General features: G+C 40.8%; 3 protein-coding genes across 4 annotated transcripts; all 3 read left to right on the forward strand.

The window, feature by feature from the left end:
- Positions 1–323: 323 nt before the first annotated feature.
- On the forward strand, positions 324–12,379 carry ncaph (non-SMC condensin I complex, subunit H). The gene is made up of 18 exons (XM_079270071.1): positions 324–441; positions 1,342–1,564; positions 1,679–1,769; positions 1,916–2,008; positions 2,502–2,619; positions 2,804–2,940; positions 3,721–3,910; positions 4,098–4,180; positions 5,282–5,469; positions 6,371–6,516; positions 6,912–7,018; positions 7,954–8,073; positions 8,228–8,335; positions 8,933–9,076; positions 9,252–9,362; positions 9,563–9,639; positions 10,860–10,935; positions 11,276–12,379. Exons 2-18 carry the CDS (start codon positions 1,347–1,349, stop codon positions 11,333–11,335), a joined length of 2,067 nt encoding a protein of 688 aa, XP_079126197.1. The 5' UTR covers positions 324–441; positions 1,342–1,346; the 3' UTR covers positions 11,336–12,379.
- Positions 12,380–13,238: 859 nt separating this feature from the next.
- vamp8 (vesicle-associated membrane protein 8 (endobrevin)) lies at positions 13,239–19,983 on the forward strand. Its single transcript, XM_079269669.1, has 3 exons — positions 13,239–13,404; positions 16,122–16,283; positions 17,764–19,983. The coding sequence occupies exons 1-3, from the start codon at positions 13,390–13,392 to the stop codon at positions 17,947–17,949; spliced, it is 363 nt and encodes a 120-aa protein (XP_079125795.1). The 5' UTR covers positions 13,239–13,389; the 3' UTR covers positions 17,950–19,983.
- On the forward strand, positions 19,980–22,870 carry LOC306778229 (vesicle-associated membrane protein 8-like). 2 transcript variants are annotated; one of them, XM_079269667.1, is made up of 3 exons: positions 19,980–20,543; positions 21,196–21,360; positions 22,115–22,870. In XM_079269667.1, the coding sequence occupies exons 1-3, from the start codon at positions 20,430–20,432 to the stop codon at positions 22,295–22,297; spliced, it is 462 nt and encodes a 153-aa protein (XP_079125793.1). In that variant the 5' UTR covers positions 19,980–20,429; the 3' UTR covers positions 22,298–22,870. The 2 variants fall into 2 exon arrangements, with proteins under 2 accessions (XP_079125793.1, XP_079125794.1); XM_079269668.1 differs by having other exon boundaries at positions 19,980–20,390.
- The last annotated feature ends 36 nt before the right edge of the window (positions 22,871–22,906 follow it).

Below are 22,906 nucleotides of genomic sequence, written 5' to 3' on the forward strand. Positions count from 1 at the left end.
CAGCAAACAAAAAGATTGCATTGGGTGGTACGAAATACTGAGCAGAATCTAACTCAGATTGATGAAATGTGTGTAATTTGAAAAAAACAGAATCATAAAATGAAAAGACAAAAATCACAATATCAAAGAGCAAAAAAAGTAATACAATACTACAAAACCTTTCTTATAACAAAACTATTAGGGTGCTAATTCTGATTGTATCTGTTTTGTAAAACAATGTTTTTCCCTCTGGCTCGTGAGCACCATAAAGTATATATAGCTCGTGCGTAGTGATGACGTGGTTTAACGTAATGACGTATGGTTGTGTTCCTTAAACCGTTCGGCGCAAAAATTCAAACGCTGAACAGGAAGAAAAACTACAGCTTGCTCTGTTCTCTGAATGCCGTATTACAGATAATAACGAGCCACAATAAAGCCACATTGGATTGTAGACATTTCGAGGTACGTTGAGTGGACTAAGTAGGTTTTGTGGTAGAGCTTGTGTAAGTCAGTTAGCCAACAATGATGGTGAAAACACGTTCATATCAGCTAGCTAATGCTAACCTGAGCTAGCGTTTAGGCACGTAAAGTTAGCGTAGGCATCAGCTTATCGAGCTGGGCAACGTTTGTTTTTGGGTTGTTTTGTTCGTGTTGAACATGGTTTTAGACAGCTTAGCTGTGATAAGACAACATTTGGCTTTCTTAAAAAGTATATTAGCCCTCACGTAAATCACTGTTTAGCCGAGTTAACGTCATAACTTCACTGAAGTCCTTTTGTTTACGTGCGAGAGTGTGTCGTTCAAGCTAACGTTAAGTTGTCGCTAACGGTAACTTAAGTACATTTAGAAAGGACGGGATTTAGCGAACGTAACGTTACTTGGATGGATCACACAAAACAACAAATTCTCAAAAAAAACAAATATAATATTTCTGTGGTATAAATACATATTTCTTCTGTTTTCATCGGACATTGTTGATTCCTCTCATGTGAGACTCTTTTGTATTTTCCACCAATATCCTTTTGTTTACATGATATGACCAACTACTGTATGTGAGCTCACTGAGGAGTGAAGGGTGTCAAATTATAGAAACAGAAAAATAAGGATGGTTTCCACTTTTTCTGACTGGTCTTCACTGCAAGACATTTTATACACACATTCAAAATACTGTATATTGCTCTTGAAAAATCCTAAATTTACATCTCAACTTGTATGTTAAAATGAGCATTGTCATGCCAGCTTTTTTAATACCTCCAAACTAAATGATGCAGCACAAGTGAGATGCAGATTCTCGTTCTCTTGACGGTGAATTTTAAACCTGTGTCAGCACGTAGCCTCTGTGATCGTGTTTCTGTGTCTCCAGCTAAGATGAGTGCAGCCTCCACACCGGTCTCCCGGATACGTCAAGGATGGACGTCATCCTCCATGAAGAACAAGGGTCTGTCCCCTGCAGCCTGCAGCACCCCACTGCTGACAGCCTTCCCCGGCAATGACGATGAGCAAGAACGACGTCGGCGTAGAAGATCAAGAGTCATTGATCTTCAAACTGCCTCCGACTCCTCCTTCAATGACTCTGCATCTCATAGGTAAGGTGGAGAGAAGTGTGCGTGTTTTAAGCACAACTTTGATTACCATCTGTCATGTAGAGTTTGGTGTGTTTGAGAGACTTTAAATATATAAAATCATGTATTTTTATGCAGTGCTGGAGGGACTCCTGCTGCCGTGCCCAAGCTGTCAAATGCACAGATCTCAGAGCATTACTCCACCTGTATAAAACTCTCCACTGAGAATGTGAGTACTGTGTGTGTGTGTGTGTGTGTGTGTGTGTGTGTGTGTGTGTGTGTGTGTGTGTGTGTGTGTGTGTGTGTGTGTGTATATGTAGAGTGTCTTACGACCTGAAAGAAAATATCTAATTCTTTTGTTCTTCTTTTTGGCAGAAAATCACCACCAAAAATGCATTTGGTCTGCATCTGATTGATTACATGGCTGATATTCTCAAACAGAAGGATTCTGAGCTCACAAACTTCAAGGTTTGATGTTTTTTTTATATATCACACACAGACTTTGTAGTCATCTCAACAAAAAATGTATCTTGGATTCATTTTCTCTCTAAATCTGTGATTTACCTTGAAAAAACAGTGATCTACATAAATGGCATGAAGAGGTTTTATGTTACCCTTTAAGGGTCCAGAGTCCAGTGAAGTAGCGCATTCAAGTCTGAAACTAAGCTGTCTGAAAAATATGTTTACTTATTTTGATAAATGAGTTGACCTAATGACAGCTGCAGACATAATGTTACAAAACGCTGAAGGGATTGTTGTAATTATTAAAAATATAAATAGAGTTAAGAAAATATGAGCAGTGTGTCATTCAAGGTAACCGTGCCGTGGAATAATCAGAATTCACCAGCAGTGCCTATGATGTATTCATTGTCCCTTTCGGCAAATTTGCGATATTGGGCTATATACTGTCAATAAACATGATCTGACTATTCTGTGTGTGTGTGTGTCTGTCCTCTGATAGGTGGCAGCTGGCACTTTGGATGCCAGTACAAAGATCTATGCTGTGAGGGTGGACGCTGTTCATGCCGATGCCTACAGGGTGCTGGGCGGCCTGGGGGCTGAGACCAAACCAGGAGAAGGTGAGAGCCTCGGCAATGTGATTTTTTGTTTCTATACATACTTGTTGGATTTTCATTTGATTACACTGGAACTAGATGAAGGGTTTTTAGCTTTGTTATACAGACTGTAAATTGTGGTCTACCCACATTGTTCCACTATTTGAAGTTGTCTGCTCTTTATTTCTCTTTATTTGTGATTATACAGACCATGGTCCGAAGGAGGAGGACGGAGATGACAGTGAAGTGACTGCCAAGCAGCCGAAGAGAAAGAGACCTCCTAAGAGGACAGTAGAGCAGAACCTTGGCAACATCAATAGCGGGGATTCTGAGAGAAAGTGTGAGGTATGGTGTTATCTTTACACAACAGTGTTCATTCAATGGACACCCGGGACGATAGTTGTGCTGTTGGGCAGGATGTAACATTATATTGATATTTACTATCTTCTGTGTCATTAAGTCTATTGCATTTCAATAAAAACAAATCTCATTCGTTCATGTCCTTGAAAGCTGCTCCATCCACATGAACCTTATGAGGAACTCAGGACTACATTTAATTCCCGTTCAAGAAATAATCCTGAAGATTTTCATTTTGATAAGTCTGTTGCGTCTCTGTCTATAACTGACTGATGCAACACAATGGTGATTGATCATATAGCCCACCGATGAAAGCCTTTGCATTAGTGCGTCTGTGGCGACATTCCCAAGAAAAATCACTAGCGGCAGTTTATCTTCTTCTGAGGTCTATACTCTCTAAGTTTCGTATGCACTCGTGTACAAAGCACACTTAAGTGTAAGTCAAGGCAACAACCTTGCAGTTACAGAATATAATAATGTCATAATCGCCTTATATCCACTGAATATTTCACTGATAAGTTGATGACTGAGATAAATATTAGACACGGGTCACTGAGCTATCATCTTAAGAGCCGTGATATATTTATCTAAAGATGAAGATGATTTCCATTCCCAACTGATCCTCCTGCTCGGATATCAAAAAGACATTACCATAAATAAAGGACGTTTCACTTTGAAGTCTGTTTCAGCACATTAAGTATTTTAGATCTTTTTAGTGCCGTTATCAATGGCTGTGAACTTGATCAACTTTCCTTCTAACCCACCCAGGTGGACCCCATGTTTCAGCGGATGGCCTCGTCTTTCGATGAGAGCAGCACGGCCGGAGTCTTCCTGTCGGTTCTCTTCAGTGAGAACAGTCGCTGCGAGCTGCTGTTTCCCTCCTACATGACCCTCCTGCAGTCCACACCCTCATACTCTCCTCCACCTCCCCAGGCAGTCCCTGCATCCCCGTTCATTGGTAAAAAAACAAAACAATTTACCAGCCCCAAAAAATGTCTATTAATGTAAATGTAGTTTACAAACTTGACTTTGAATTGTACAGTTCAGTCTAGATTTGTCAGTAGGCAAAATTGTAGGCTTCTATCTGTGTTATTGGTGTTGAGGCTGTTCATTCTGAGCATCTTTCTGTCATTTGTTTCTACCAGCTGGACTGCAGTGTTCCAAGGAGAAAAGCTCCATCTGCCCCTCGCTGCAGGACTTCTCCTTCACGAGTTGGAACCCTGAGCAGGTCAGAGAACCACCGAACCGTATATCATAAATGCCTCTGATGGAATTCTTTCAGATTTATTGGTAATAAAACCATCAATTCCTCCTAAAAGTTTGCCATCTTGGAGGTGGAAAAAACAGTGCCAACCATACAGAAACGTTTGATCCTTTATTATATTCTCTTTACGTTACCAGTTTATATGTATATCTGGATCCAAAATGTTCATGTAAATATTTGCAGACTATGAGGAGATGTTAAACACCTATAATCTAACAGTGGATTGTTGTGTCAGTGGATTGTGCTGCAGGAGGTAATCCATCCTTTTTTGTGGAATTCAGTCAGCAGCATCAGACCGTTAAATACTGTCTATTACTAGCTACAGTAGTTGGGAATCTCATCGTCTCGTAATAACAAAGACTACAATTAATCATTTTTCATTTGGTTTATCCATTCATCCATGTATGCTGCTTATCCACGTCCATATAATTAATTATATCCTTCGAATACTGAGTACTAAGTACTGAAAATGTGATATAGAAATAATTCTAAATTTTAAAACATCTTAAAATTAACTTGTGAACCCTGCAGAAATCTTGTTAGAAACCTACAGCTGGATATTTGATCCAGTTATATTATCAAAATAACAGCCTTTTAATGTCGACCTATTGCTACAACGGGTGCATCTTTTTAACGAGTTTTGGCAACGTCTTTGTTTCAGTACATACGATAGCTGTCACTATCAATTTGGAATTCAAATTAAATATTCTAATTGTTAGGACCTGTTCAACTCAAAATGTACAGTCTGTAAGTGTGACGAGCTCTTTGTAGTTTGCCTTGTGGTCCACCAGAGGGTGCTCTTTAAAATCCACTCTGCTTGACCGTATGATGTGGATCTATTGGTAAATTGAGCGAACATATAATCAGGGACCCTGACATGCTATGGAGAAGTTTGTCAACAAAGACCAAAATGTGCATGTCAACATGCTCTGAAGACTAAAGTGATGACTGATTTAGGCTTAGGATGCACTACCGTACACCCATATGATCATAAAACAACTGCACGAGTCTTATTTACAGAGACAGTCAGGTCCCAGCTGACGGAGACTGTCCATTTTCTTCCAGACCATGAATCAGCTCTTGGAGAAAATCAAGCAGGGGGAACACGTGTTTGATGTGAATGCTGAGCCCGAGCCTGAAGATGATGACTGCCCTGACTTTGATGCCGACTATGAGGAGGGAGTGGGTGACTGTGAGGAGAGATCCAAGGAGTACAAGGACGGTTGTGAGGCCTCCGGCTCCAGCAAAGGAAGGTAAGACAGTGGGTCATCGAAGAGCAGTCTTCTGCTGAGAGGAACTCACCCTTTAACCATAGACCTTCTGATGAAATGATTTTTATAGGCTCATGTTTCTACAGATGGCTCTATTTTCTGGAATATTTCAATGCGCCTAGTGTTAGAATAAGCTAAAATCCTCTATTAGGTTATATAGCTGCTGAATGTCTACTTAAGCTTGGTAGTTTGAATTGTATTCATGGGGGTTAAGTAGGGGTGTAACGGTTCACAAAATTCACGGTTCGGTTCGATACAGTGGAGCCACGGTTCGGTTCGGTACGATACAGTGGAGCCACGGTTCGGTACGTTTCGGTACAGTAGAAAACTATAAATGCCAGAGGAATGTACTTGATTTTAAAATATATTTATTCATTACAACTAACATCATGAAGTTATTCTTTGACTTTGAACAATGATGGAACTATACCTGAGTGACCCATCTTCTGGGGTGTCTTCTTAGCAACACATAAGCATAAAAAACTAAAACTGCTCCTTAATGCTATGTCGTATTGTTACTTACATCTTGCTTACATCTTGTATTGTTACTTACATCTTGCAAAAGAGATTTTTTTATCTCAATGGGACTACCTGGTTAAATAAAGGTTTAAAAAAGTTTTTTTTTTAAATTCAAACATATTGTTCGCTTCGTCATGCGTACCGAACCGTGAGCCTCGTACCGAACAGTTCAATACGAATACGCGTACCGTTACACCCCTAGGGTGAAGTAATTGCATTGCCTGTTATCACCAGGTATTTAATTCATTAGGCCATGCTGAATGGGTCAAAATCCCACTCGTGCCGGCTCTATTAGCAGAGGGCTGATTTGTGTCTGTGCTCGCTGGTTTGAATGGTTTCTCACGCTGGTGTGACGGTGGTACAGGGATGTGATTCCCATCGGAGAGGGAGACATCAACACCATGTGTCTGCAGCTGTCCTCTCAGCCCAGGGAGTATTCCTACTTCAGCCCCAGGACCATGGCCACGTGGGCTGGACCCGGCTACTGGCAGTTCAAGCCAAAGCACAAGTGTGAGTGAAAACCATGGTTTAAACACACAATTGGAGACAATTGAGGTCTCAAAGTAAGTGCCCATGAGCAAGACAGGTTACTTATTATTATCTGTGACCTAGTGCTGAAAGAATTTCACAATAAATGTCTTATTTTGCTGTCTTTATGTGGAGCTTTGTTTCTTTTTTTGGTCAATAGTCTGCCTATTGTATTTCATTTGATAAATGTAGCACCATTATATTGGGCATAATAGACTGCATGTATCTACATCAGAGTTATTTTTTGTGATTTGAGGGATAAATTAGGCTTTCACCTTTCCTCTAATGGCCCAGATGATGTTCTTATGGTTGCTGAATGTGTGCAACAACATTGATCCCTCTCATCTGTCTGCTTTCATCTCCTAAATCTGCTACAGTGGACCATTTGCCGGACAAGGAGACTCGTAAAAGGAAGCCCAAGAAGACCTTTGAAATCGACTTCAATGATGATGTCAACTTTGACACCTACTTCCGCACCACGAGAGTAGGAACCCTCTTTGCTTTTTTCCCCCAGTTAAAGAGTGTCATCTGGTATAAATGTTGCCTGACATTTATTGCTTAGTATTAAAGGAATAGTGCGACATGTGGAGGAATATTATTATTTTTTTAAAGCGTTTGAATCATACCACTTCTATCTGTACAGTAAATATAAAACTAGAGCCAGCAGCCGGCTTATCTTGGCTTAGAACCTGGAAACTGGGAAACAGCCGGCGGCTCCGTCCAAAAGCAACAAAATCTCACTAATTATCATATTTTTTTTGTACCAATTCAACAAACCGTATATAATGTGCTAATTGGGGAGCTTTAGAGGTGCCGGTCGGCAGATATTGTTTCCTTTCGGCAGATGTTTGGCAACTCTTGGTGTTGTAATTTGGATGCAGCTGGTGTTTCCAGCTCTCTCAGCCTTTTATGTCTCAGCCGGACATTCAGGAAATCTGGTCTTAGTTGTTGGTGAACCAGTAGGAAGACTTAACCAAGTTCAGCTGAGATGTTTGACTACTCCAGCTTGTTTGAGTAGATGTAGACAAAGGAGCCGTAGGGATAGTTGTAGCTATGAAACCAGATTGTGAAATGGACCTGACAACATCTTTGAATTTCTCTGGTTCTCTGGTAGTTTCAAATCATCCGTCATGAACGGCTACGTCCGCTTCTCTGAGCGCAGGCACTTGGATGATGCCTTGACACAACTCCACAACAGATATGATGCAACTACAGTTTTAGCTCTCGTAGTTAAAGTCAGTGAAATATGGCACAAAATCTGCAAATAATATATTCAGCTAAAAGATGGCATCCCTGCCTGTAGGGGTTTGAGATGAAATCTAACCAAAATCTCTGAATACGGTCAAATTAAGAGCTTGAAAATGTGTAGGAAACATATAAATATATCTGAACTGAACATTGTGTGCTCTCCCACCGCAGGCTGCCACCACCAACAGCAAGTCTGCCCTCAGTGCAAGCAATAAGAAAACCACTCTGCCAGCGGACTTCCAGTTTCCCCCAGAGATGCTCTCCCAGCTCAGCCTCAAACCCTCCAGCTCGGTGAGCCGGCACCACTCGGCTCAACGTTATCAACATACACATAACACTTGTGCTCATCAGCTTTTCACTAAATTGAGACATGCTACAGTCACCATATATCCGTAAATATATGATGATCCTTTGTTTGGGTTTGTTTGTTTTTTCTTTCCTCAAGTTGAGTCAAGAAGGCCAGAAGAGGCTGTCTGGAGAGCTCGGAGAAGGTATTGGAGACTACGACTACAACAACGCCAACGACACAGCCAACTTCTGTCCAGGTCTTCAGGTCTGAACTTTTGATTTGATTCGTTTTTGGCTTTTTGATTTGACTGTATGTTATTAGCCTTTTCTTTATCTAAAGAGTAGCAGTGGGGTGATTTAGCTATTAAATATGATGGATGTATAAAGGATATGAAGATGTATACAGCATGGCGCTGTGTGTTCTGTCTGTGTGAGATACCTGGTGGATTCACAGGATGTTTTGGAGGAGCAATGTGATCTGTGTAAATAACTCTAGTCCAGCTGATCAAACTTAATCTCAAGAGCTGGTGAGCAGGGAGGATCTTTAGTGCATACGACAGTTTACAGTGGTCAACCCTGTGATGTATCAGCCCCTGTCCCACATACGGATGGGGCGCTATAGGATTTCATCACTGATCACAATAAAAAATAGTTTATTTTGGTAAATTTCCATTATCAGTATAACTGAATATGTTCACAGTGACTTTAAAAAGCTGTCTAGCACGCTATCACCGTACTGTAGGATCTGCTAAATGTGAGGACTTCAATCTCCTGAGGAACCAAAGTTGGAGAACTCTCATTAAAAAATATAAATCTCAAATGATTATCCCTCTGGCATGTCTTTGGTCATGTTCCTCTTCAGGGTGGCGACAGTGACGATGATGGCGAAGGGTTTGCCGGTTCAGACGATACACATCCTTCAGGTGACGGTATACCTCCGCCCTCACAAGACCAAGAGCGCATCTCAACCTACGGGGAGGATGATCTGGTTCCTCAACCACACAGGGTGAGCAACACAAGATGTTAGCGCAGGTCATTCTGTAGGTTGGTCTTGGCCTTTTTTAGAGCGAGCATCCCTCTGCTCAAAAGCTTGTGTAACAATATTTACTACGCATGAATTTGACCGATTTATAACTTGGCAGTTAAAACACTTGTACTTCCATTGTTGCTTGCTTTTGTAGGTCAACATGATTGAGATCAACTATGCTAAGACGGCAAAGAAAATGGACATGAAGAGACTCAAAAACAACATGTGGACTCTTCTGACCGAACGCCTGGACAAATCTACGGAGGTAAATCACACTGATGGACTGGCCATGTGTCAGCGGGTCTATGCGATGATGAATTCATCAGTTTTAGGTTTGAAACTCAAATCTTGGGTCATTGCTCACATTTGGTGGGCAGTGTAGACATTCAGCCAGTCAGAGATTTAGCTGTGTGTATGTGTTTGTACCAGTCTGTATTTTTAGTTCTGCCTTAATGTTCCCTACAGAAGGAGGATACTGTGGAGAAACAAGAAGTGTGTGGGGAGAAAGTCTTCAGTCAGACCACAAAGACGCTGCTTCAAAGGTACCAGCAGACCACCTACCATGCCTGTCATGGCGCGGTACTAATGAGCAATGATAATGACTGAATAGACAATGCCGTGCAAATATGTGTACAGATTTTTAATGTCGTTGATCGGGGCTTCTACTTAGATATGGAAGTGTGGATTTAAACAGTATCTTGTATGTGTCTAAATTCTGAGACAGTTTTTCATCTGTAGGGTTACATCGACTTGTTTGATAATTATATAACTGGTAGCTCAAATCAAGCAATCTGATTGGTCGATAGCCGTTATCGCATAACCGCATACCACTGCTGTGACGTCCCTGTCTGAGAAAAAAAAAAGAAATGTTGGACTAATGTGTTGTCATGGTCCACTGGATCACTCCCGACATCACAGAACAGGTTACAGATGAAATGTGCTCAAACCGGCTTCAGAATGGAAACGTTCTCTGGAGGAGTGGATTGAGCAGCGCCCGTGTCCACACAACATTCCGCCTGCTGAAAGAAATGCAGCGCCACGTAGAAATGAGGTTCGACAGTGTTTCCCAGAATATGCAGGAACTCTGCAGAAAAACACTAGCCACTGCCGACAAGTACCGCGACTGGTCACCAGTGTGAAACTTCTCTCCAGAGCTATTGGTAACCGAAACTCGAGGAGCGCAGAAAGTGGAGCCAATTTGTCCTTGCGACACGCCTCCAGCTAACACATAAATAGCCCGATAATGAAGTCAATGTAATGCCAGCCTGTGGTGGGGGGAAAAATGCTAGCTGCTAGTGTACGTTCTAAAGCAACCACTGTTCCAGAAGTGCAACAATGCTCTGTCATTTACAGGTTTTGGGACTCAAGGGCCTATTATTCATTCATTTAAATACTATTTGAATTGGAATATGTGTAGATCGTTCCTATTGCCATGCTTGATGACTGCTTCATGAAAGAAATGGCTACATTCAGGCCGTGGTATGGTGTGACTATATCACAGCAAAGGGCCGTTGTTCGGCCCCACACAAAATGACAACTGGGAAAAGTTTTCAAATCCCGTTAAGATTAAATGGGAAAGGTTTGCCATTTAGCTTGGTTGGATATGCATCACGTTAACCCTACTGTGAACCAGCTAGCAGCAGAACTTAAAAGTACCATTTCATTAAAGGCACTCGATTTGAACAGCATGATCGATGGACTGGAAAATGTATTGTCTGTCTTTCTTTATCCTTTCTCGCTCTCTCTCTTTGTGGTGATCCAGATTGCCAAACATGATGGCTCAGAACCTGTCGGTGCCTCTGGCTTTTGTTGCTCTGCTTCATCTTGCCAATGAAAAGGTGAGTTTATTTTTTTTTACTTGGTGTTTATTAGGCAAAAAGGAAACAGTTTACAGTGTATTCTGCTGCTCATAGTAGTGTTCATCGCCGTCTAAATGTATACTCTTCCTGTCGACGTAACATAAAATACCTCAAACTAAGAATGTAGAAAGAGAGCGTGACATTTTAAGGGGAAATGTGTACATGTTTTATTCACACTGGAGTTTTGCTTCGTCTTACAAACATTGGAGTTACTGAAATGGTCTTTTTTTTTGACTTGTGGCCATCTTTTGAAAAACATGTAAAGTATGCATATCTGTTTATTGTAGTGTACAATGTGGAAATGTTTTGTCTTTTGCAGAACTTGGAGCTGGTGAAGGTTGATGACATGTCCGATATAATCATCAGACAAGGCCACTGAGGAGAAATACAGGATGAAATGTTGCTTTGGAGAATTGCTGCCATTCTCGACTTGTTTGTCCCGTTTACTCTACTGTTGTATCACTCGCTTGTTTAGATGTAGCGATGTTTTTATTCATTTTGTAGCAAATATGGTTTATAGCAACTGTTTAAAAGTCAAATCTGCCTCTATTCCTTCACTAGTATTTGCTTCTTCTATTATTCTGTACTCTGTGTGTCGATAATTTCACTGCTCAACCACTGAACAAATGTATATTGTCAAATGACATAAAAGCCATTTTTTTAAAACATGCTGTAGAAGTTAATTCCCAGTCATTATGCCTTCTCTCCCCAGAATTAGTGTTTTCAACAATGCAACACACAGTATTTTTGGCACACTTGCCAATGCCTGCCAGGCAAATTGTTCTCCCAAAATGGCTCTAATGGCTTTGTTAATTTTAGCTGCTTGTGATTCAGAGCAGCCTGCAATAGTTGTCTTAACATGACAGCAGGTAATGAACAGTATTGAAGCCTCACCGCCGTCACCTTAGATGGAGGCCAAACCGGTTGATCAGGTGCTGGTGTGGCTGGGTGGGACTCGGTATGATGTCAGCACGTCAAGGAGCTGCAGGACAGGGAGGAGTCACTCAGCTGATCACCATTACGAGTTACTTATGTGGAGCGCGGTGTCTTTATCCAATCAAATGCGATCTGGGACATGGAACAATGCTGCTGATGTAGCGATACTGATTTATTGTGTTAAGGAATTAGTTGCGATGGTCTGACTACAATATATTCTAATGTTGCACAACTGCCATCAGCAATGCAACATGAGAAATGACAGATTTTCACAAGCCAATTAAGAAGTTATAGAGTTTTTAATGTTCTATTCCTGTGAAGAAAGGATACTTTGGGTCTGAGAGTGCATGATGAAACAAGTTTCTGGCAATTTGGCAGACATGTCACTGATGCATATATCCCATGGAAAATAAGAGTTATGCTGTAAAATCGTGGGATTTTGAGAAATCTGGTTATTTAGTGGCAAAACAAGTATTTTTGTGGAGCAATAGAGTCTGAATTGGTGAATTCGTTTCAAATTGAAAGAGTGGTTTCACATTTTCAATATTTATTTCTAAAATGTACAAATGTATCCCCACTTCTGATTTCTTCTGACTTATTAAATAAACCTCACTGTCCCATAAACTGTCAATTCAAATTCCAGTTGTGTAATATAATCTATAATATCTACACACCTGATGTTCATGAAGGAATATATTTGATTCGGAGGAATTTAATTCAGTTTTTTTAACAATGACGATTCATAACTATTGACATTGATGATGATATAATTGGTCCCTCTTAATGATTCAGTAATCAGATGTGCAGCCAACATATGAGCACCTTGAATGAACACCTTGACGCCATCCTGATCATGACGTCACATGGGTTGCACAACAACAGGGCCTTCAAAATAAAAGTAAACTGTTGTCATCGTGCAACTTGTGTGCAACGTGGACGGTAAGAAAATGCATAAGGTTAATAAATATACTATAAACTAAAATAATAATCAAACAAATGTATTATAAAATAACATGTTTACATGCTGAATCAACGGCACTCGTCAGAGCTTTCATTCTGTGGACTTCATACAAATTTCAAGCAAATATTTGTAAAAAATGTATTTATTGCTGTTTTCAGTATATTTGTATATCACGGTTAAATATGGTTCAACAACTTACAAATATGGTCCTTAAAAGTATTCACTTTTAACTTTTTACCTCAAACTTCTTCACGACCACTGTCGTCACACTGCAAAGTTACGGCACGTGCTTTATTTTGAGAAGCACGGTCGGGAAAATACTGGTTGTAATTTGAGCCACTTGACACTCGAAGGGAAGGAATTCAGTTTGAACAACAACCAGGAAGTTAAGCAGAGGAGGAAACGTACTCGATGTGTTGTTGGAGCATCTAACTCTCAAATCTACTAAAAGCGTTTAAGGTTTTTTAAATAACAGCGTCAACTGAAGGAGAGTTGATCCATCGGGGTTGTGGTCAAAGGGCTTTGTTTCCAACAAGATGGAGTTTGATCCGGTAAGAGATGATAGTCAAAGCTTGTGTTTTGTTGTTTTTATTGTTTAGAAAGCCTCTCCGTTGTCACCGTGTTTAACGTCAGACACGACATGCAACAGGTGTGTATCCGGATCAAATGCAGTACCGGTAGCTTTGTTGCATCTAGTCTTAACGTTACTGACATGAATTCACTTTTTGTTGTTGAGAAAGAAAAGTCCCGGAGTGAGCTAACAAAATGACCTAATTACACTGCAGAAACCAAACGGTCACAGGTGGGATTCGTGTTTTTTCAAACTAAAGTCAGATACTTCACATTCAACTTTTATCCGCTGTTAAATATCGTCAGGTATTTATTTCAGTCGTACTAAAACGTTACATTTCACAAGTCTGCTTCATTTGTTGTCAATGTGACACATTTAATGTTACTTTACCAGCTGATGAAGGTAAAACTCAGGCACAGCAGCGCTCGTGACGTTTCTAAACTGCCCAATTAGTCTCTCAAGAAGTCAACACTTTGAGTCCCATTTCATCTCGAGCTCACTGCTTGCTAACTTAGATTAGCTACTTAAACACTCATGTACAGCTAGTTGTGTTATATTGGGCTAATATTTCGTATTCACTAAACATTAAGGTAGTTGTAAAAGTTGTCATGTTATTGAGTGAAGTGTTGCTCCACTGATATTATTTTTTAAATGAATTCAAACATTCTCTGTGCTTAATATTAAACCTTAAACTACATGGCAAGGTAGATTAAAATGTCTGACTTTGTTTAATTTGAAACATTTTAATTTGCTTCACATGTCAGGGACTCCCAGGATCTTCTAGTGGTACATTTAAGGTGACTTGAGTGTTGTTATTACTATTTATTTTATTCATGACGACTTGTGTCACTGTTCCTTCCGTGTTGTGTCCCCGCTGTGCTATTAACGGCAATGTGATGACTATTTTTTTTAGACCGTCATCAGTAACAAGGGCTCATCCAGTGAGGAGGCCATTGACATGAAGGAGCTGCTTTCTCTGCTAAACAGTTAAACAGTGGCTTCTGAGGGGTTTGAAACATTGCGTTCCCTCTCTTTGAAAGCCCAAAATCAATTGGAATTAAGCTGCCGGTATGCTGACTCAGCTATGCCGAGGGAAAGTGCTAAACCAGCAGTGTTTTCCTGTAGCCTGCAGCATTTATTAGTGTTGTTTTACCTCAGCATTTGTTTGGGTGCTTTGATCAAAGGAAAACCTCACTGGCCGTCTAGTGCCTGCCATACAGATTACAGTTGTTCCACATTTGACTAGATTAGGAAGTGAGCAGTGAGGATTGAATGTGGCCTACCACGACAAATGAAATCCATCTTTTTGTATTTACATCCCCAGACAAACGTTTGATTTATTTCATTCTTATGCATCGTTCTTATTCCTTATGCATCAGATAAGTATTTATTACAAGGTGCCTTATCGTCACACTTTTGTTTGAGTTGTCAAGTTTTATTGGAAGACTGGGGCAACTTTCTATGCTCAACAGAGGAACTCATTTGTGTTTTCCTCGACGAGGTTTAAACAGTTCAAATATTTGAATAGGACACTTAATGCAGCCGTTAGTGCTTGAACGTCTTGTCCGGGGCACGTTTCTGTCTCCCTCTTTCTGTGAATGTTGATACTTGAGACCTGTCAGCCATTCAGTGGCCCTCACTGAACTACCAGCACAGGTAAAGGAGAGAGAGGTCTCTGTGGCAGATCAATGTAAAACAAAAACAGGATGCACAACAGGGCATATAAGAGCTCATCCAAAAGAAAGAGGGAAGGTGACCCGAATAAAGAAGAGAACAATGAAAGAAGAGAGATAATGAACCGTAAGACAATGGAATGGGTAGAGGGAGGACAAGAATGGAGAGAGAGAGAGAGAGAAGGTAAACATGACGCAGCAAAACCTGCTCTGTTTCCTAGAGACAGTTTTGTTTATGTCTGATGCTGGCTCATGGGACATGGAAGTCACTGTGCATAACACACACACACACACACACACCACACTGCATTTAACATTTCTGCTTTGAAATCACACGTACGAATGTGTAAGATCACAGCTTATCTTCCTGGTGAGTGCAGACGCGTTGCGGCACGCCTTCCCAGAAATGAACCATTGTTTGACTGCCAGCAGCCCGAGGGACTGAGAGGACTCCCAGAGCCACCACCAGCTGTCGTCATGCACATTGTTGTCTGAAAATACAAGACTGATAGAGAATGGTTTCATTCCTTTTAAAGTCTGACGCTTTATTGACCGGCGCTGGTGTAAGACAGATGAACCCAGTCACTAGGAGATGAGAGGACATAACTCATAGAATCTTAAAGGCCTTCTGGTGAAAAATGTCTTCGGAGAACAGATTTAAACGGCCAGTCACTTTGATATCACTTTTTTTGATCGATGTGTTATGATTGTGTGACCTAGAGGCAGTCATTACAAAGTAAATTGATCCAATGACTGAACCTTGAGTTACTCCACATGATGTCAAGGAGCAGACAAACTAGTCCAAATATGTTAGACACATAGACTGTAAGTGGACGTAGTCGTGATGGCCTTTGATCCTGGCCCAGTTTTAGCATCTTAAGTTCCTTAAAACAAACGGCTAAAAACACTGATAAAAGCTACAGGATGAAGTTTGGACATGGATCGCAGCTCCCATGTGCTTCTTACGACATACTTTGTTACTCAACTACTTTTCTTAAATTCCCTGTTTCTGTCTGAATCCCAGGAGCGGGGAGGAGAAGTGGAAGAGCCGAAGGACAAGGTGCAGACCTTGAAGGATCAGGTGGATGGAGTGAAAAACATCATGACTCAGAACGTGGACCGGATCCTGGCCCGAGGGGAGAGACTGGATGACCTAATGGGCAAGTCGGAGGACCTGCAAGCAGGGGTGAGTCTTACCACATGAGGTTATCCTTTCGCCTTTGGTCTGTGTAGAAGCGGGTCGACATGTGGACTACATATGCACCGCTGCGTCTTTGGTGTGCTGTGAATTTGAAAAACAAAAAGGTTGGTATGCAATGACAGTGATAGTGATCAGGCCAACCATAACAAGTCACATAGTCCGATTCACTTGTGTTCTGTAATGTCTTGAATCGGACTAAGTGTGGCCTTTTTCTTGCTCTAACCTAAACTTTGAATTCAGAACTTTTAGCAAGGCATTGTTCCAGCTGCACCTCGTTAGGTGATTAAGTTCATTAACTCAACCACCTTTTTGTCTGAGGTTCAAATGCCTCCCTGCACAGGCTGTATAGACCTTCTTTATGGTAGAAATTTAGATTTTGTCATAGCGCTAAAAGCCCAGGTGGAGCTGATAACATTAGCAATGGCTCAGTTCCATGAATGTGTCCCAGGAAGCCATGCTAATCAGCCATCATCCAGATTATACAGACTGATTCAAAAATCCTCACTTACCGAGACCGAGCCTCTTCAGCCACGCAAAGAGCAGCCGATATGTGTGTGTTGGTGATAAATAGTGTTGGTTACTTACCACATACTCTGATGGCATTTTTATCTGTAGAGAAATACATTAATTTCAATGAATATTGCTGCAAGGTAAGGGAGGTTTGAGACCGGATCTGGAGAGTGAACCAGGGTTAAATTGTCCCTAAACTCCTGTAGTCTGAGCCCGGCTTAAGTGTTAGCGTGGTGCTGGTTCTCTTAATCATTTCCCACAGTTCAGATTCTTTCAGCACTTCAAAGTGTTGTGCTCAGTCACGCCTGTTTCCAACAGTAGTACGTTACGTCATCATATTTAGGGCGCAACACACCCGGTTCATTGCCAGCCAGGGACCTTCATTCTATGTTGCCCCTCTTCCTCTGCACAGTTCCTCTCTTTTCATCTCTATCAGCTATCAAAATAATTAAAAAAGCTAATCTTCCTACATAGCTAACTAGCTACCTGTCCATCTGGGAAAAAAGCAGCGAAAATGGTAACTAGCAAAAGGCAACACTATCTGCTTACCTCCCCTAATGCAGTAAACGCTCACTAATTAGTAAATTATATCTTTCTTTCTTTTTATCTGTGCAAACATAAAGATGGCGATTTGCTGTGCTGGTAGGCAGGTTTTGTTTCCTTTCGACAGAGCCGAGCTAAATAAGCTTTGTTTATACTCCCGCTTGGCGCCGTAGAGCGAGCCTCCGTAGACAAACAAATGAACTGTGAAGAACCAAAAAGACTGAGTGTAGCTCATAGATGTGCTCGTAGACTGCAGGTGTAACTGGCAAAAGCCACAAACTAACCCCCGCAGTGCTGAGGAGGGAGTGTAATTCTGTGTAGATTCATGTCTCATATTCATGGACTACTTTATTCCCTTTGTACAAGACCTGTAAAGAAAGAAGTCGATTGACTGGTCTCCCTCCCTGCTCAGGCTCAGCACTTCAAGCAGACGTCTCAGAAAGTGGCTCGCGTCTACTGGTGGAAGAACGTGAAGCTGGTCGTGGTCATCGTGGTGGTCGTCCTCATCATCGTCCTCATCATCGTCCTGCTGGCCACCGGAGTCATCCCCATCAGTAGCCCGGTGGCTCCTATAGTCGGTCCCACCTCCAAGCCATAAACACACAACACACATAATGTACATACAATCATAAACAAACACATTGTTATTGCAAAGTAATATATAGACTCAAACGAATAACTACTGTCTGGTGAAATCTTTTTTACTTCTGAGTTGGTTTCTACTGGTAACGTTCATGCTTGTATTGGATTTCAAGGACTAAGGAACTTTAATGGCTCGTGGTTTTTGAAACCCTTTAAAAACACAATTCCAGCGTAGACATTTTTGAATTTGTGGGAAATCAAACGAGGGTGTCTGGAAGGTCTGAGGTTTTTCACCTGACAGCAGCAAAACAAACAGTCCCTGTTCTCAAGGGATGCTACATAACCCGCTCCTCTTTGTTGAACTGGACACTTATTTCAGTTGTCAAAGAGAAAGTCACTTTAATGTGTGTGGAAGGAAATGATGAATGTGGATTGCTCAAGTCTTTTACGAGACATTATTTTGGTCTTGGTTGGTCTTTGTATCATTTAAAAGATGAAAAATGCAGTTTTTAAAGGAAATCGGGCAACGTGTTGTTTCTGCTGATGAATTTGAAACTATTTTAGGTCACACTATATTTGATAAAATGCTGGATTGTGTGTTGGATATGTATGTTACCATTTGTGGGCTTAACTCCTTTCAAAGTGCTTCCAATTTCTTTGTAGTCAGACAATCTAGAAAAGGTAATTATCCATAGAAATTCTTTTAAAAGTGTATTGAATATGTGCACTTAGCACTACTTTTAGTTATTTTGGAAATATTGTGATTGGCTCCTTGTTTTGTGTGGAGGGCTCATGTTTGAAGGGTTATTTTGTAATAGTCCACAGTCCAAGTTTATAAAGCAATACTGTGTTGAGTGTGAGGACGGTGGGCTGGGTGACCGCTGGCTAACACAGAGTCCAGCAGTTTGTTTTGGGCAATAAAACGTAACTGATGACGGGATCTGAAGTGTGAAAACGACACCGCATTTGCAGTTCTGCGTTTTTCTACTCAACAGAAATGAGTGGTCCTTTTAGACAGGAAGAAAACACACAGTTGTAGATTTGTACTCTGCAGCATCATCTGTCTTTTTAACAGATCGCGTTTCCTAACGGCGCTTTAACTCTAGAACTGTTGCAGTTTAAGTGCATGCCTTTTTGTACTTTGATAAAGTTCTGTTCCCACACTTCTAGTTTTTGGAGGGTCAGGCTCCTCCAGCCAACCAGCTGAGAGAGAGAGAGAGAGATCATTTACAGCCCCTCCATGGCTCCCCCTGTTGGTTCCATGTCAGCCAACAGACTCCCACAGTCACAGCTTCCTACTCGGAAAACAGTCCGGAGCAAAGACTGTCTCGCCTGCTTTTACAGAACCAGTTTAGCTTCAAAGAGATCAAAATGATGCCCACTATGAAGTGTAAATAGTCCAGATAGTCTCACCGTTATGTATATTTGCATCAGCCTTTGACTAATGTGTAAACTGTTCTATTAGAGGCTATTTATTTAATGCTTTATGTTCTATTTTTTAATCAACAATGAACCGATGAAGGCTGTATGTGATTTCTATGCAAATTTAAAAACATAAAATGGTACAGTTCAATTATTTTCATTTTCTGGGAGTAGGTATGAAAACGAGGCTCTCCGTTGTGTTTTTAACAAGGCTCTGGGGTGCAGTAGCCCTAATAATCTCTATGCTCTCATTCTGAACTGGGTAATGCTGCGTGCGTTCGTATACAGGCTCCAGCTGCACATGGTCTTCAACTCTTTGTCATTTTGAAATCAACACATTCCCGAAAACAGATGAAATGCCAGCATCCCGCTCAGCTGACCTGTGATGTGGGTGAATGTTTTGATTAACAGGATTATTTAGAGGCATTTAATGGTTTTAATGGTCTGATATGAAATAAATAGTATTTTCCCCTCCACCGGTACTCTGTTGTCCTCTCCTTTGCTGTTTGTTGAAGTGCCACAAGGTGGCGATAGAGGAAATATCGTTACTTTTTTGTTGTCGGGTTCTGATCTTTGCTAATTCTTTTTTGTCATTTTTTCTTTTGGTATTTTGTCTTATTTTTTTACCAAAAAACATATTATTTCTGGGGTTTTATTCATTTTAGGTTTCAAACAAAAAACAAACTAATGTGAGGAACGGTCACGGAAAAACAGTCAAAAGCGTACAATAGTTGCTCAGATATTTACGGCTGGACATACGTGGTGAAGAAAGCGACCAAAGGACAGACAGACATTGCCATCCAGGGAGACGGGCCGCTAGCGTGGCTACAAAGGTGAGACATTCAGGTATGTGAGGAGCTGGTGTGCTGTGTTTCTGGCATCTGCAGTTCATTCATTACTTCCTTAATATGATGTAATTTGTTCCTGTTGGAACAGGTTCAGGGAGGAGTCCATCCTCGGTGTAAACCAATGGGCTGTCAGCTTTTGGAGAGAAAGGCAGTTTGATTTGACAGGACGGGCGGAGAGGTAGGACTGGTAAATAAATTCGAATGATTTCGTTGGTTGGACTTTTTGATGTCACCTACTATTAAGATGACATCACCAGTGAACCTGTTTTTTCGGGAAGCTCAAGCAACTATGACATGTGACAGTCTTAGCACAGACACAGCAAGAGACAAGACAGACATGGTGAGTGAATAATCACCTCATTTTTATAGGCAACAGATCGAAGTTTGTTTTGGCAGACCCTTCTTAATCTGTGGGCAAAGTACCACGTGGTAGTAGTATGTATGTGTGTGTGTATATATATGTGTGTGTGTGTGTATATGTGTATATATATATATATGTGTATGTGTATATATATATATATATATATATGTGTATATATATATATATATATATATATACATATGTGATTCAGCTGACTACAATTTAAAATGCTAGCACTTCAACTATCTGACACTTCAGTGCTTAACCGTCAACTACTCTCAGTTTTTACTCAACGGTTGCTTCAACTACTCTCACGTTTTAAACTCATTTAACAAGAATTATTTTAAAAGGTCATGTGTTTTTACATACAGTATTCCTCCCTGAAATGTAATGGATTAGAAGTACAAAGTAATGTAAATACTATCTAGGACTATCTTAAAATTGTACTTTATTACAGTATTTGTTTCTACTGCTACCATCCAGAACCAACATACGTTGCAGTAAGACAGTCTTTGGAAAATAACTTTTTTAAATATAAAAAGTAGTAGTTAAAACTGTAAAATATTGTTAAATTCTTGCATGTAATACCAGTAACTACTAACCAGGTAACTTCTCTCATACCCCATCCCAGGAGCAGGGAGGAGTTGCAGAAGCAGCAGCACAGGACAAGATGCAGGCCTTGGGGGACCAGGTAGCCGAAGTCAAAGAGGAGATGAAGATGAACGTGAAACGAATCATAGAACGAGGAGAAAAGGGGCTTGACCTTCTCGATACGGCAGAGAAAATGAAAGACGAGGTCGGTCTTGTCTTTTTATTATGATTTGTGTAAAATGAGGTTGGGAGGTTAAACAAAGAGGTTGTTAAACTGTGACCTCAGTGTTCATCATCAGCAGGTAAACCAGTACAACAGGTCAGTAGAGGCCATCCCATATTCCAACCATTACAGTACAGAACCAGTGGCCTTTTTAGGCACCTTTTTAGCAAGGCGATGTTCAGCTGCACCTCGTTAGGTGATGGAATTCGTTAACCCAACAACCTTTTTGTCTGAGGTCCAAATGCCTCACTGCACAGGTTGTAGAGCTCATCATAGGTGATGAAGTTACTGCTTTCTGTAAAATGCACAACCTGTCCTTCTAGTTTTCTCATTCCAGGAAATGTGTCAGTCAAGGTGTGTCATTACAGTAACTGCTAACTAACTGAGCACCTGTTGGAAACTTACAACCACGCAGCTGTCTCAGGCACACATTTAGTTTAGTGATAGCAGGAAAAGCACAGTTGTTGTTTTCAACTAAAATTCTGCTCAGGTCTTACACATTGCATCTTTAACATATGCCTGTGGTTCTGATGTTATTGTATTTTTTTTCTGTTGTCGAAGGGGCAATAATAAAAAATGATTCTCAATGACATTTGATTCAGGTATTGTTGGAGGATGGAGCCAATGAAGTTTGAGGGACACACTGATGAGTTCGGGGTCTGTTTTCTTTAAGGGAATCTGTGTGTCAGAAATACACAATGTGTTACTTCAATGTCTCGTCTGCCTCCCTGCTCAGGCTACGGCCTTTTCAAAAACGTCCCAGAAAGTTGCTCGCGCCTACTGGTGGAAGAACGCAAAGCTGGTCGTGTTCATCGTGGTGGTCGTCCTCATCGTCGTCCTCATCATCATCCTGCTGGCCACCGGAGTCATCCCCGTCAGTGCCTCTGGGCCTGCAGTCACTCCCACCATCAAGCCATGAACACACATGATGTACATACAGACAGAATTAAATCATGAACAAAGTTTCCTATTGCAAAGTATACAAAGTATTACTCAAACATCTCAGTGGGCCTAAAACATTTGTACATTTGTACATAAAAAAAGACAGCAACTGTTGCGTAGGCTTTTGCACAGTTAACCATTGTGCCTCACTTTAAGTGTGCTCTGATGTCTTCAAAGGACAAACATGTCCACATGAAAAGAAAACTGCCATAAAAATGTTACATGTCAATAATATTTTCCTCCTCACTAAGTTAAATCTTTTAACCAATATATTCATAAATACCAAATATTCATTTTCACAGTTCTAATTCTTTAAATGCCAGTTTGTTAAACATTTTGCAGGCTATAGTGTTATTATTTACCTTTAAGTGCATGAATGGCAGAAAGATGAGAGAGCAAAGTATAAAGCATAGTTTCCCTTATCGGCAATACATTTAAGATTCTGCAGCATTTAAGAAAGTCTGTAATCTAGACATGACTTGAGTGTGAGAAGAGGCAAATACACACAGAACCCTGTCATCTGCAAACATCGACTGTAATACTGTGTTGGAGTACTGTTTTAAGTAGATTACAAATATTAAAAACC

This window comes from Melanostigma gelatinosum (assembly GCF_949748355.1).
Source record: "Melanostigma gelatinosum genome assembly, chromosome: 6".
Classification (NCBI taxonomy): domain Eukaryota; kingdom Metazoa; phylum Chordata; class Actinopteri; order Perciformes; family Zoarcidae; genus Melanostigma; species Melanostigma gelatinosum.

Excerpts from the sequence above, each read along its gene's own strand:
- ncaph (XM_079270071.1), top strand. The coding sequence starts at position 1,347 with ATGAGTGCAGCCTCCACACCGGTCTCCCGGATACGTCAAGGATGGACG. Across the intron at positions 8,336-8,932 it reads ACTTCTGTCCAGGTCTTCAG|GGTGGCGACAGTGACGATGA; the intron begins GTCTGAACTTTT and ends GTTCCTCTTCAG. Across the intron at positions 9,077-9,251 it reads TGGTTCCTCAACCACACAGG|GTCAACATGATTGAGATCAA; the intron begins GTGAGCAACACA and ends TTGCTTTTGTAG.
- vamp8 (XM_079269669.1), top strand. Across the intron at positions 16,284-17,763 it reads CGGAGGACCTGCAAGCAGGG|GCTCAGCACTTCAAGCAGAC; the intron begins GTGAGTCTTACC and ends CTCCCTGCTCAG.
- LOC306778229 (XM_079269667.1), top strand. The coding sequence starts at position 20,430 with ATGTCACCTACTATTAAGATGACATCACCAGTGAACCTGTTTTTTCGG. Across the intron at positions 20,544-21,195 it reads CAAGAGACAAGACAGACATG|GAGCAGGGAGGAGTTGCAGA; the intron begins GTGAGTGAATAA and ends ACCCCATCCCAG. Across the intron at positions 21,361-22,114 it reads CAGAGAAAATGAAAGACGAG|GCTACGGCCTTTTCAAAAAC; the intron begins GTCGGTCTTGTC and ends CTCCCTGCTCAG.